Source organism: Cynara cardunculus (genome assembly GCF_001531365.2).
Source record: "Cynara cardunculus var. scolymus isolate 2C chromosome LG 3, CcrdV1, whole genome shotgun sequence".
NCBI classification, from domain to species: domain Eukaryota; kingdom Viridiplantae; phylum Streptophyta; class Magnoliopsida; order Asterales; family Asteraceae; genus Cynara; species Cynara cardunculus.
This window is the reverse complement of record NC_037530.1, coordinates 9,538,623-9,552,114: the sequence shown is the minus strand read 5'-3', so window position 1 is coordinate 9,552,114 and position 13,492 is coordinate 9,538,623. Positions and strand designations below refer to the sequence as shown.

The 13,492-nt window shown below is 34.6% G+C and overlaps 1 protein-coding gene across 4 annotated transcripts; it reads right to left on the bottom strand.

Annotated features, from left to right (window-relative positions):
- Positions 1-3,132: 3,132 nt before the first annotated feature.
- Positions 3,133-12,122, bottom strand: LOC112510178 (vacuolar protein sorting-associated protein 32 homolog 2-like). Of its 4 annotated transcripts, none has more exons than XM_025115504.1 (8): positions 11,987-12,122; positions 11,784-11,886; positions 7,862-7,969; positions 6,315-6,400; positions 6,125-6,216; positions 4,217-4,331; positions 3,770-3,965; positions 3,133-3,361 (listed from the first exon to the last, which is right to left on the bottom strand). In XM_025115504.1, exons 3-7 carry the CDS (start codon positions 7,965-7,967, stop codon positions 3,774-3,776), a joined length of 591 nt encoding a protein of 196 aa, XP_024971272.1. In that variant the 5' UTR covers positions 7,968-7,969; positions 11,784-11,886; positions 11,987-12,122; the 3' UTR covers positions 3,133-3,361; positions 3,770-3,773. The 4 variants fall into 4 exon arrangements, with proteins under 4 accessions (XP_024971272.1, XP_024971271.1, XP_024971269.1 ...); XM_025115503.1 differs by having other exon boundaries at positions 7,862-7,961; positions 11,784-11,881; positions 11,987-12,120; XM_025115501.1 differs by having other exon boundaries at positions 7,862-7,961; positions 11,987-12,119.
- Between the last annotated feature and the right edge of the window lie 1,370 nt (positions 12,123-13,492).

The window sequence follows — 13,492 nt, the reverse complement described above, 5'->3', positions numbered from 1 at the left end:
TTTGGTTTAATAATATAACATTTTATAGTATTCTGTTAGAACTCAATGATTATCCTAATTATATTTTAGATTTTTTATATTTAAAATGAGATGTTTATCATGTATTTGATTGTGTTTATCTGCAGTTAGTTACACGAATTCAGATATGGGATGAAATCGGATATGGATGAACGGATTTAAGAGTTTTTAAGAGTTTTAGACAAATGCATTATAAGATAGTATAGATATAGATATATGATTATGATATAATCTACTATTTTCAAATTACGAATAAGAAAAAATAAAATAAATATGAGCATGTATATAACATGTTTAGCATTATAAATTTATTTTTATCACGTAAGAAAACATCTCTCTTAAGTTGGTTATATTTAAGCAAATAATGAATTTGAATTAAATAACTTCTTGAGCAAATATGCATTCTCATCTTAACAAAGTTACAAACTACACTCTAAATTTGTTGCATCTATATTAAAACTATAGATCGTCTGAAATGAATAATAAATAAATAAAAATATAAAATATTAAAGATTTAGAAATTAAAACAATAAAATATTTAAATCACAAAATGAAAAGAATATCGAATAATCGTTTTTGTTTTTCATTAACAAATTCTGAAATTATATAGTATTTTTTGATTTCGAAAACAATTAAATAGGTTTATATTTAGGTAAAAAATTCACATGTTGCGCAATATAAATCCGGGCCCCAGGTGCAAGTAATATTGAACCCTAAAATTTTGGGGGGCCCTCTTTAAAAACCAAAATCTAATATGCTAATAGACGGCCTTGATAATCACTTTATTTTTATATATGTATTTAAGCATGCGAATGAGACCGCCACCGTTGGGGAACCAGGTTACTCGTCCTGGCTGCGGCCGAGGATTCCCCCGCAAAATTGGAGACGAGGGATAGGGACGGGGATCCCCAAAAGTTAACAACCCAGGGATGGGGACAGGGATCCCCAAAAGTTAGCAACCAGGGATGGGGACAGGGACAGGGATCCCCAAAAGTTAACAACCAGGGATGGGGAGAGGGACAAGGACAATAACGTGATCCTTGTCTCGCCCCGTCTCCGTCCTCGTATATTAGATATTATGTATAAGGAATTAGATTTATTATCTTTTAGATTTAGAAAGAGTATTCGATCTTTTTTCTTATATACATTTTTCTAATTTGTCTTACTTTTTTTAAATAAAAAACATGAAGAGCTGAAAGCGTTTGATCAAACAATTACGTATGAGGTTATGAATTTGTTCACATATGACTATTTGATACTCCATAAAAACAAACTTTTGGAAATATTTTAGATTTAAACATGGACCATTTTGGATAGAATGTGGTGTTTGACACATTTGATTTAAAATATCTCACATTAATGGGGAAAAGATCTCCAATTCCCCGTTAGGGATGGGGATAGGGACAGTGGCGGATCAAAAACTTTTATGATTTGGGACACACTTAGGGGTGTCAAAAGATTTTGAAACCGAACGATTCATTCAAACCAAAATTGTTCCAGGTAAGGTGCTCAGGGTTGGATTGTTTGGGTTGAAAGCATTTGAATAACCCAACACAATATTTGTGGTTTGAAAAATCTCAATCCAACCCAAACCAACAAGCAACCCAAATCGTACGGGTTGGTCGGGTTGATATTTTGGTACATCAAAATATTCCTCTAACCTTGAGTATGGTGTTTTATCTACTATGGTTCATTTTTTATCATCAATCATTTAGTACAACTTATCCATATTCCTTAAATTTTAACATTCAACCACTTTTTTCAATTTGGATATATATGTTCACATTTATTGAACATATACACGAATGAATTATATAGAAATGGAGAAGAGAACACGGAGTTTGTAAGTCATGTGGCTCTCGAAGTTTTGTCTTAGCAAACTTTTGCACCTTTTGCTTTTTTTTTTTATGACTGATTTCTTTAGTACACAAACAATTTCCACGATTTTGCTACCTGAAGTTGGCTTTTAAAGATCGGTCTTTTTGAAGAACTTTTACAAGTCCTCCACGTGGCTCGATATTCGGAACTTTTATCGTTATTATTTATTAAGAGACGACAATAGATCAAGATTTATCCTCGTATTGAGATCTGTTTGCATGAATCTTGAAGTTGTATAAACTTCACGACACAAGGTATCAACAGAAGACCAAATACTAGCTTTCGTCTCTCAATGTCAGTGTTGCCCCAGCAGAGTGCTTTCGCAAGAAATACCTTGTTTACGTATCATTGGGAAGTGCATTATCATAAATACGACATTAAGAAGCGGCAATACAGAAGTATGTAAACTATAAAAACGAGTCAAAGTGACGTTTTTATTCCTGGGTTGCAGTAAGTAGATCAAGAGGTTGTTTCGCCCTCGGGGAATGGGCATTTCCTAGAGACGGTCCCCAAATAACCACTTTACGCCTTTGAGTGCGTATAGATCCTTTGAGTACGGCTTGACGAAAATCGGGGTTGTCAACAAAGAAGTTGAAACCTATATATGTTTAAGATTTGAAGTCAAAATCTATATCTATTTAGGATTTTTTTGAGTTAGATATTTATTTAGAGTTTTGATTTCATGAATGGATTTTTATAAACTTGTTTAGGCTTTTGAGTTTATCGGGTAAGACTCTTGGTCTTTATCTCGCTTTTACCGGGTAAGATTCTTGGTCCTTACTGTATTCATGCGGTAAGGTAATGTGACTTGTTTAGCGCTTATCCGGATAAGTGTTTGATAAACGACCCCTAAGTGTACCAATTACTATTTTAGTTTGTCTGAAAAATAAGTTCCCCACTTTCAAAAAGTTTTCCAATTTCCCATTCTACTGTTAATTATGAGATGGAAAAAGTTTATTTTCCTATTATCAAGGGTAAAAGTGTCATTTAGTTATATAAAAAAGTGTAATAATTGCACTTTCCTAAAAGTGTGGATCTGTGTCCTAGCAGCAAAGGTGCGAGTGTAATCTATATGTGTGAGGTCCTAACCCCTCTAGCAATGAAATGCATGCACAATTTACCTCTCTCATGATGATCGTGGGACCAATAACTGCTTTTCACTTGCATCATACCATAAACACGTCCAGCTTTCTGGTACCCATTAATTAGATCACATAAGGTAACACTGACACAACGGAACACGAAAAGAAAATCCCATATCATATCATGTTCTTATGTTCATAAATTAGTGACCATAACATGATCGACCACATGCACATTGATGGTAATGAATCAACAGATCAAGCCAGCCATGAAGGATCAAAGAAAACCAAATGAAATTTTAATGTCAGGATCACCTTACCATCATATACCTCCATTCTTTGTATTTCAATCTTTACAATCTTTTCCCAATTGGAAGACGAAACTGCAAGATCGCAGGCAATCTTATCAGCAGATTACAACATACTACATCGTGTAAATTTCAAAATCAAAAAACAGCTCAAGATGGTTCAAAAGTAACTTGTAGATTCCATTTCACTCTGCATTTGTGTTTTATGGGTCTTATCACTCGATGCTTCAACAAGTAGAAGGCTATTCACATAACAAAAGGCAGGTGCTCAAATACCCTATAAAACGGAGTACTAACTCTTCACAAATCAAATTCACAAAACCCATAAAACTTATAATATTGAAAAGTATATCGAGGTGAGGAGTTTATGAACTTCCAGTGGTGCCAACCGACATCTGTGCAAAAGCGTTGTTCATAATTAAAATAAGCATATATTAAGTTGCCACTACCTACTAAACACATTACTATGACAATCCCACTGACCTGTTTATAATGCCATTTCGGCCTGCAATGCAGCAAGTTCATCTTCCTCGGCTTTGTTCTGCCGTGGAGCAGGACGTGTTGGTTGTTTGCCGGCAGGTGCATACACTGAGGTTGTAGGGGTAGTTGTGGCAGGTTGGAGAAGTTGTTCCTCCAACTCAGCTCCTTCTAATTCTTCAAGTTCAGCCTCCAATTCATCCTGCATTTATTCAGTTATGCAATGAAGAAATCCTCTTGTAAGCATAAAACAAATTTCAGTATTTTTTGACTAAGAATGTTAAAATTATTACTTAATGAATTCAAAACCGAGTTGGTTCTTGTAACAATTAGAACAGTTAATGTGCAAAGAATTCGCTTCAAATATGAAATTGAAAATTCACTATGCTCAACTTTACAAGTCAAACAAAATATCTGTGATCGTGACCTATTAAAAGGAACTGGAGACGGTACCTCATCAAAATCCGCTGCTGCACCAATAGGTGCTGACAATGCTTCTTGGATTTGTTTCATGTTCTCAGTTTGCTCGTTTATTTCATCCATTGTTTTGTCCACGTCATCAATATTCCTGCATTAATTCCATAAACAGAAGGGGCTCAACCGTAATGTTCACGAGTGTTACCAAACACAAGAAAATTTATGTCATGCAGTATCCTATTGATAATTCCTCATCTATCGTACACCAAAGGATTCAAATACATGATCAATCACCCAACCTCCACATTGTAATGTGAAAGAATATCAAGGTTTTTGGAATGTTATGTCAGTTACCATGTGGTGATAAAACTGACTTGATTTCCATCGGTAATATTTACCACAATTTTTTTATTAGGAAGGGACTTCATTGGCTACTAACTCACTCCACTAGTGGCTCAGCTTTGTCCGAGAGCTACTGCTTCCACCTCTCTTGGTTTACATATGGCTCATGCCTGGCATATGGATGTCTCTATGTTGTCAGCCTTATACATACCATACCACAGGCATTCCAAGATGTTAATTAATGTTTAGCCTTTGTTAGGGTTGCTGTGTATATATCGTTTAGATATAGCAAGAGGGTTTAATTTTTTGGTTCCCAAGTCGGCTAAAAGGCCCCATGTATTCTCTAAATGACCAAAGGAATAGATATACTTCAAACTGTCTTTAAAAAGGTATTAAAGCCACCACTATAAAATAATAATACGATCCTCTTGCCATCTTTAGGATGAATGAACACTGCAGTCATATGCAACACTAGTAGTCCCAAATGTCTCAAAAGCTCAAGAAAACCGAACCCTAGGAACTTAGATTACTCCTCCGTGACTCTCCTTTTCAAGAATTGCCTTTTAAACACATTCTTGATGTCTACCTCACACTACAAGTGGTGTATGTTTGCCAAGGTCATAACATAATCTTCACCATATATATGAGAGTATTCCTTGGTGACTAATCGGGTCTTCAAACCTGCAAGAAAGCCGCTTAACTATGTAAACCCTTGCAAGACACGACATCTTTGTGTACAAGGTCAACAATTCTCAGGTCTCTTCCTTCTTCAAGGTAGATGTTTCCTCTTACATGAGTTCCTCCCATTCAGAATAAGTAAGAGCCTCAAGAGAAACTCTTAGTCCCATGGCTGAAATTTAAAGCAAGATCACTTAAACAAAGATTTTTGTGGCAACGGTTAGTAGAACCTGAGTACCCTAATCCATCAATAAGCTTACTGATACTAGTACAAGTTGAGCAATAGGAATATCAAATGAGGTGTCTTGGTAAGTAGTAGAAGACAGAGTATAGTGCTCATCATTAAGGCCTTCAGAGCTATAGTTGCCTGTAACCTCCATTGATATACCTAGAAAAAGGGTTAAGGGGTGACTATGCACAAATCTATGAGGTTGTTACTCTATCTGTCAAAAGAAATAGAAACCAAAACTTCAAAAGAATGCAGAAGTCAAGACTAGAGGTTTTGTTAGGATCAAGGTACCAGGAAGTAGAATCCGGACTTGAAAAGAGAATACTGTTTTAGTAAGGGATTATAACAATGATATCCTTTCTGAGAACTAGAGTATCCAGCAAAACACATTGGTGTGCTCTAATAAGGATGATTATCGTTTTCATACTATTTTCTGTCATTTTTAAAGTGCTTGGAACTATATGAAGAACTTGACAAATAAAAAGCTAGGTTGTTTACACCATTTTCTTCCATTCTCGATTCTCCATTTGAGTCCCATCTCCATTCCCACAATCATATTTCATCTCTCTTTATGTGTTCTCATACCATATAAACATGACCAGCAAAATTAAAATGCTTAAAAGTCAATTTTTGTTGACGATAAACAAAACAGAATAGGGCAACTTTTGCATGATAGATATAAATTTTAAACTTACACTGCCTTCTGCATGGCCTTCATTGCTTGAGCTCCAGTTCTCAATGCATCCACCGTCTCTGTGGTAGCTTTTGCACCCTCAAGCATTATCATCTGGTGTCCATGTGCACATGTCGAATGGTTAGCATTACTGTTCGTGAAAATAGAGCAAGATGGAAATTTAAGTTCATAAGATATCATCAAAAAGGCACCTGATCATGAATACGTAATTGAAAATTTCCAAGTTGTTCAACTTGCTGTTCATAAAGTCTCTTTCGCTTTAGACATTGTATTGCCGCTGAATGATCACCACAGAGAAAAGAAGAAAATAGCATTACTACTATAATGAAACTTTTCTGAACACAAACAAAGTTGAAGAAGCAAGTAGGTTAAGTGACATGATCTAGAAAGAGAATACTAAATAGAAGTTCCAACACGCTAGATCTCAGTAACAATCTTTTCTTACTGGAAAGAAGATTTGTCACTCAAATCTTCTTAATTCCAGCTTTACCCTGGTTAATAATGATCGAAGTACTACCCATGAGTAGGACTAAAAGAACTATGCATGTTGTCAGTAGCAAGAATACTATAATAGTAGCAGAAAATATATCCGTACTCGGTATTTTTGGAAGGTCAGACACAAAGGCATTGTTGTTGTTGTTTGACCACAGATGTGCTCAATTTTTGGGATATCTCATAAGGAGAGGTGGGATAAGAACGTTTAGACCTTGGAGGTGATATTATAAAATAAGTAATCCTCTTGCGACTTTTAGCAGGGGTGTAGTGCTAAATTAGTCCAAATGTTGTAGGCATCTGCAATTTGACATCATGTAGGGGATTTCAGAGCAACAGTCTCTTCTCGAAATCGACTTTTAGCGCTCCTGAAAGTCCAAACTTTCTAAGATGTGGATATCTACTTAAGGGAGTCTGATAGATGAGTATTATCCAGGGAAGACAAAGGATCTGAGATCTTCTAATAATATTTACTGGAACAATAGGATTGAATTTTGCATAAATTTGTATGGCATGGGGTCATCGTGTATAAAGTAATGGTGGAATTATAATTGAATAAAGAAGAAAGATTAGTTTCTTTTGCTGTTTCCTAATTTGCACAATATAAAATGTGGATGTGAAGATTGAATCAGGGAGAAAGAGGAGGAAAGGGGACACACACAGAGAGCACGTATGGCCATGTAGAAAAATGCTTTGGGTGCCATGTAGAAGTAATGTATAATTTCATAAAAAATACCCTGAGCAAATGAACAGATAATACAAATAAATAATTAGAAGGTAGGACGGTTATGTAGAGATAATCTTTTAGAAAAGCACAAGATTAGTACTCCTTCCATCACACGGAAGTGTTTGACTACTAGCTCAATTCCCAAATTGTCCATATAACAAGTAGCATGTTGATAAATTTACGTCAAATAGAGAACAAGGTTCTAATATATTGGTGATAACTTTAAAGTGTCAAGATAAAGTAACGACTGTGGGTCAACATATATATCACAAGTACTCATGCAATAATGAATGTATGGAAAAATAGGAAACTTAGGTGTAAAAAATCTCCAAAAAGAGAAGTTTGGCAATTGTTATGAAACATCCAATAAGGCAATACTATGAACTTTTGCTGTTATTATAGGATGGAGGGAACATAATGTACCAACATACAAAAATATAACCTAAAATCACATAATAAATTCCACATGCAATAATTTATAGTAGGAAGCATAATAGTTCTTAAAATTTTAATCTATACCCCTTTTATTCTTTGCTCTAGTGAATTCCTTTGCCTTTTCAACCTCTGCAGCAGCTTTCTTTAGAAGTACCTTCTCTTTCTTCTCTAGCATTTCAAGTGTCTGCATGGCTTATAAAAATTATTAAATTAGTGAAAAAACCAAAAAGGTGCAAGAAGAGCATTTCAAGGGTCGTTGCATGACTTTGCACAGATGTTCTTCCTCCATGGAAACAAAAAAAAGTTCTCAAATGATGATGTTACTAATTGGTAAGATGTCTCCTTGAAACATACAGCAAACATGCAAGGTACCATAATCTTATTTCAAGAAAAAATGGACACAAGAACAGCAAACTACAAGTTCATCTCCTCCTCACAGAAGGGTTACAATCCAAGGTACGTTTTACCATCTTCTCAATTTTTTTGGGGGGAAATATGACTTGTATTACTTATTAATCTCCAAGAGATCCATTTGATATCGCAAGTGCCTTGATAGAAAGGTAAGTTGTCTATCCACGATAACCTTGAATTGCATCTACTACCCTAACTAATTGAAGAGTACAACCCACTCGGCCTAAAAAATGTAAACACAAGTTCTTGGCATCTACAAAATTGGTGATTCAATTGATCCTTGTATGTCCCACAACGAGTGCGACACGAACATGGATCACTCATGTATTGAAACCCACAAAGATTTGAAGAGATCTAGTGCACACGAGATCAAAGATCCCAAATGAGTACAAGGCTGTCATGTCTGCAGCACTGGAGAAGGGTCGGGAGGGGCACAGTTCATGAGCCAAACACCTAATCTTTGGGAAAGGTAGGTTTTCATGATCCAAAAACTTGCATAAAAACAAAAGAAAATGATTACAAACCTAACATGAATACAGACAAACACTATAATGAACAGAACCACTCAAAGAAAGGCATGATGTGTCGGGTCCAAGCTCTCCAGAAGCAGAAGCCATAAAGGATCATGTAAAAGGAACCTCTCCGAAACAAATGATACATGGAAAGCAGAGATGAGATACAGAGTGGTTAAAATTGAATAGGTCATGATTTGGCATGCTGGAGATAGTTCTCCAATGAAGACAAGAATGATCAACTTATCTTGTTCATGTTGTATGATTGGATCAGCACTAATAAGAAACAAGCTTTGTAGCACATTGTATAGTTTCTTACAGTTGCACAGTCCTATTCTCTAAACCTTCTTACTTGGGGTCTTCACGAAAGCAACCTCTATACTCCTCAAGGTAGAGTTAAACGTTTGCGTATATCCTACCCTCCCTGACCCTACTCCATGTGGGATTCATTGGGTTTGTTTGGTTTGGTTTGGTTTTCGTATAGTTTCTTACATCCACATCAAGTGAAGGATTTCATTAAACTAGAATCTCCTTAGTAACATTGGGAATATGCCAGTGAAAAACCACTGCAGAAGCATGTGATGGAAAGGCCGTAGAAGAAGATGAAAAGTTGCAAATTGTCCAATAATTTTCAATCCATGGCTATAGATGGCATTCCATAAGGCCATACGAATACCAAATCAGCTTTTAACTCACTCTTGATCCATAATGGTCCTAAACATCGGAATCCAGTTTGAACAAACATGAACACAGTTTGAATCATCTAATTAATCTTATTACAAGTAGAGTAGAAAAGGTGATATTCCATATGTCTCTTCTTTATCATCCATAATAATCATGCAAGAGAAAAAAATTAAAACGAGTTTCAAAAATAACAATAAGATCTCTAGTCAACGTTTGACAATCTCAAACAGAGGAGACAGGATGGTTCATAAAGGCTGCCCCAGGATTAGGAGAAGCTAAAGAAAATAAATCACATAATGACAAAAACAGGAGATCTCAAAGCAGGTCATGAATGTAGGTCAGTCATGTGCACGTCAGGCCGCTTCAAGGAGAATCGAGGTTCATGATTTGAATTTCCATCCAAAAATAGGTCACAGTTTGCAGCTCAGGGGCTTAGCTAGAGTTTCATTCACTTTGGAGCATTCAAAACTCACGGATTTGGTGATGGACTGTGCATCGAAACCTATTCAGCTAGATACAATGTGAAAATTCAAGGTAATAGTTACTATCTTCTCAATTGATTTGAACCTTGTATGCGTGGGGAAATGAGGACATAAAAAAAGAGGGATGGAGTTTCTCTCGCTTTTGGCATAGTGGACACGTGGTGGGGGATGTTAGCTCAGTAATTTATAAATAATACAAGATAAGATCACATCCTATCAACCTGAAGATAACTATATCCTTGTCAAGATAAAGTAATGAATATACAACACAAGCAGCTAACATGATGTACTACAGACCAAGCGCATGACCAAAGGGTAAGACTGATACATTACTCATGAAGTTCATGTTATGTGAAGAAAAAAATCATAACAATCAGGATGAGAGATTCCTGGATAGCTCATATGTTGTAGTTGACTTGACAAAACTCATCATGTGATTCCTTTCACCAAGTGTTATATGAAAATTTAAATTAACAAAACTTAAATCCACTTCTAGCAAGGATGTATTATATGATTTACATAAGCTTAAAATTCCAAAAAGATGTCCTCAAATAAATGAAATTGCAGATCCTATTCAGGAGCAAATTAACAATAAAAAAAATAGAAATATTGTTAATTTATAAATGCTAATGCAGTTGAGCCCTATCACAGATCACCAATATGCATGTTGAATAGGTGTATCAGAGCTCATATGATAGGTACTAAATCAATAAGAATAGGAATAGGCTAGCTTTTTATTGATAGTGGCCCGATTCGAGAGGGGCAAGGTCTCCGTTTACAAGAAAAGATAAATATGAGTAACTTTGATGATAACAATGATAAGCAAGCCTGTTATTTATACTATCCTATTCTTAGAATTAAGTATGGTAACTGCTAAAATCAAGTGTGGTAATTGCTCCCTAATTCCTTGGTTAACCATCAATTAATTTGAGTAAATTCAGTCAGTAGGAGAAATGAAATTAATAACATCATACTAAAGGTGTGAGCAGACTCATAAATAACTTCACACATATTTCAATTGTAAAGAATCTAAAGTAAAATAGCAGCATGATTTATCCTAATTACTTAGGGAAAGTAGTAAATAACATAAAGAGCATACCAGAAATGTGGCATTCAAAAGTCACGCATAGAAATCATTTTTGGAGGCATGTTGCCATCATTCCTGGGGTCTAAATCATTTTCACAGATCTATATGTAATTGCAATAAATATGCTACTTGCCCTATACTAACTAATTCAATCGTGTAACATGACTCGTTATATTCTATATAAGATAATTCTCATAACAGCTTGTTCTCCTGTTTTTCAGACTCTTGAACCATGATACTGAAAGCAGCAAAATATATAATCTGAAAAATGCCAATTATGATTGTACCTATTTATTGCAATTGTAACCAGTAGCACCTCCTAAACATAAGTGATAAGGGTCCTGAGGCYAGACCWACAGTATCAAAATGGTCAATTCAATAAGGASTCAACCACCTATTTCACTCAACATTCCAGGGCAGAGGCCCAACCAATTCGACCTACTTTTGCTTTGGGTATGATGAAATGATAAAAGGAACATACATTTATCTACCTTTGTAAAGTAGACAGGATAGAGTATCTTAGACTGACAACATTTCATGTGTTGCCCATAGACCTTAACATTGCACAAATATTTGGTCTAGGTACAAGTGTATCAATCCGAGAGCAACAAAAAGATGAACCTGATAACAAGAGCATTGTAAGCTTAAGCTAAATGAACCCTCAAGTTTCAAAAAAGAAACTTTTCAGTATTTGAAGTCAATTAAAGAATCACAAAAGAAGCTCATTGGAACCCAGCTAGAAACGATAATTCAAACCATCAGCCACAAATAAATGATAAACAATACCAACATATAGTGGTAATCAATCACAGCAGATTCTCATAATGTACCTCATTTAACTTGTCTAACGTTGTGACCGCGTTAGCTTCTTGTTTGGGTTTGCCAAACAATCGAGTAAACATCGTAAACCCTTTGCTCTTGAAACCTACTGCTCTGATCAAAACCAATAAACTAAAATCACTGAACTTTTCTCCGTCCAAAACGATCGATGATGTTATGACTGAAAACTCAAGCAATAGTAATACGACTGTACCTGGTAATCAGCCCGTTTGAGAGATTATCTTCGGAATGAATTATGTGTTAACGCTTCAATGTGACTTGTGGTGAAGAAATCGAGATGGAATGAGGATGAAAAAGGGGGTTTTGGAATGATTGGGAGGAAGAAGATGCAAGGAATTTGCTGATTGTTTGCTTGCGTCCATAGATTACCTCCGACTCGTTTACGCGCTTTACTTGTTTTTCCCTAATTAATTTTAATGGGTAACTATTTAATAATACATATTATTTAAAATTCAATATTATAAGCAAATTATACGTATTTATAATTTTTAAAACTATTTATACTATATTATAAAATATTTAACAAAAACTTTTAAAAATCATTTTTTTATGTATAAAGTATTGTTTATTGACACATTAATTAAAATTCAGAATTACAAGTTAGAACAAAGAGTTAACGATGTTTACGCGATTGTTTGGCAAACCCAAACAAGAAGCTAACGCGGTCACAACGTTAGACAAGTTAAATGAGGTACATTATGAGAATCTATTGTAATTGCTCATACGAATCAATTCAATTCTAACTTCACTGTCTTCTCTAAGGGGAAAATTCGATTGATTATGTACGAACATTAATTAAAGTATGTGTAAGAGCATGAAATTTGACTCATATTTTATTTTGTGTTGCAATAAATTGACACATATATCCGTAAGTCATATAAAAAGTTTGAATATGTGGTCTTTCATGAGGTTTTACGATGAATTCACATGTGAATGTGAAATTTGACTCCTCTTCTACTTACGCCCATTTTGTGTTATAATACATTTACATGTGATACCAAGTAATAAATAACGAGAAAAAGGTTTGTATCCGTGGTCTTACAAGAGAGTTTCCTATTTTATATTCTGACCGACCAATTCTGAGATTTTACATTTCTTTCATATGTACATGTTTCACGTATTCACATGTGAATATCTTCAATTTTTATTATCATTTTTCAGTAATTGTGCAAATATGAAAAAGATCACATCTGATGATGCAATTGTTTTCCAAATTTTTATAAGAAAGTATGTATAAAAATTTCCATTAATTTTGTTAATTTTCGTATATCAGTAAACATAAATGATTATTAATAAGTGAAATATATTGTTTTGCCTTTTTCATATTAAAATTTTGCTATTTTTAATAGTTGTTGGATTAAAACGAATCGATAATGCAAGAATTTTTATCTTCATGAGAATGTGAATGTGTATTCGTATTATCTAAACAATATATTACATTTTGTGAATATCCTAACCTCCACATAACCAGAAACTATGTATCGCAACTTCCACATGATATAAGCTTATGTATACAAGTTTCACGATATCGTTACATTTTTTATATGGTCATACCTTTCTCGTATTCTAGAAAAATGGTTATTGTCGTCAGAGAAGAAGTGTAAAGTGTTTCATTCTTATATAGTAGTTATATACTTCTATTTTTGAATTGATCATTTTATCAATATAATATACTTACACATTTGGTTTATATATATAT

What these genes read in the sequence shown, in the direction of transcription:
- LOC112510178 (XM_025115503.1), bottom strand. Translation starts at nt 11,855, where the DNA reads ATGTTTACTCGATTGTTTGGCAAACCCAAACAAGAAGCTAACGCGGTC. An exon ending in AATTACGTATTCATGATCAG is followed by an intron (nt 6,217 to 6,314) that starts GTGCCTTTTTGA and finishes CATGGACACCAG; the next exon opens with ATGATAATGCTTGAGGGTGC. An exon ending in CAGCAGCGGATTTTGATGAG is followed by an intron (nt 3,966 to 4,216) that starts GTACCGTCTCCA and finishes GAATAAATGCAG; the next exon opens with GATGAATTGGAGGCTGAACT.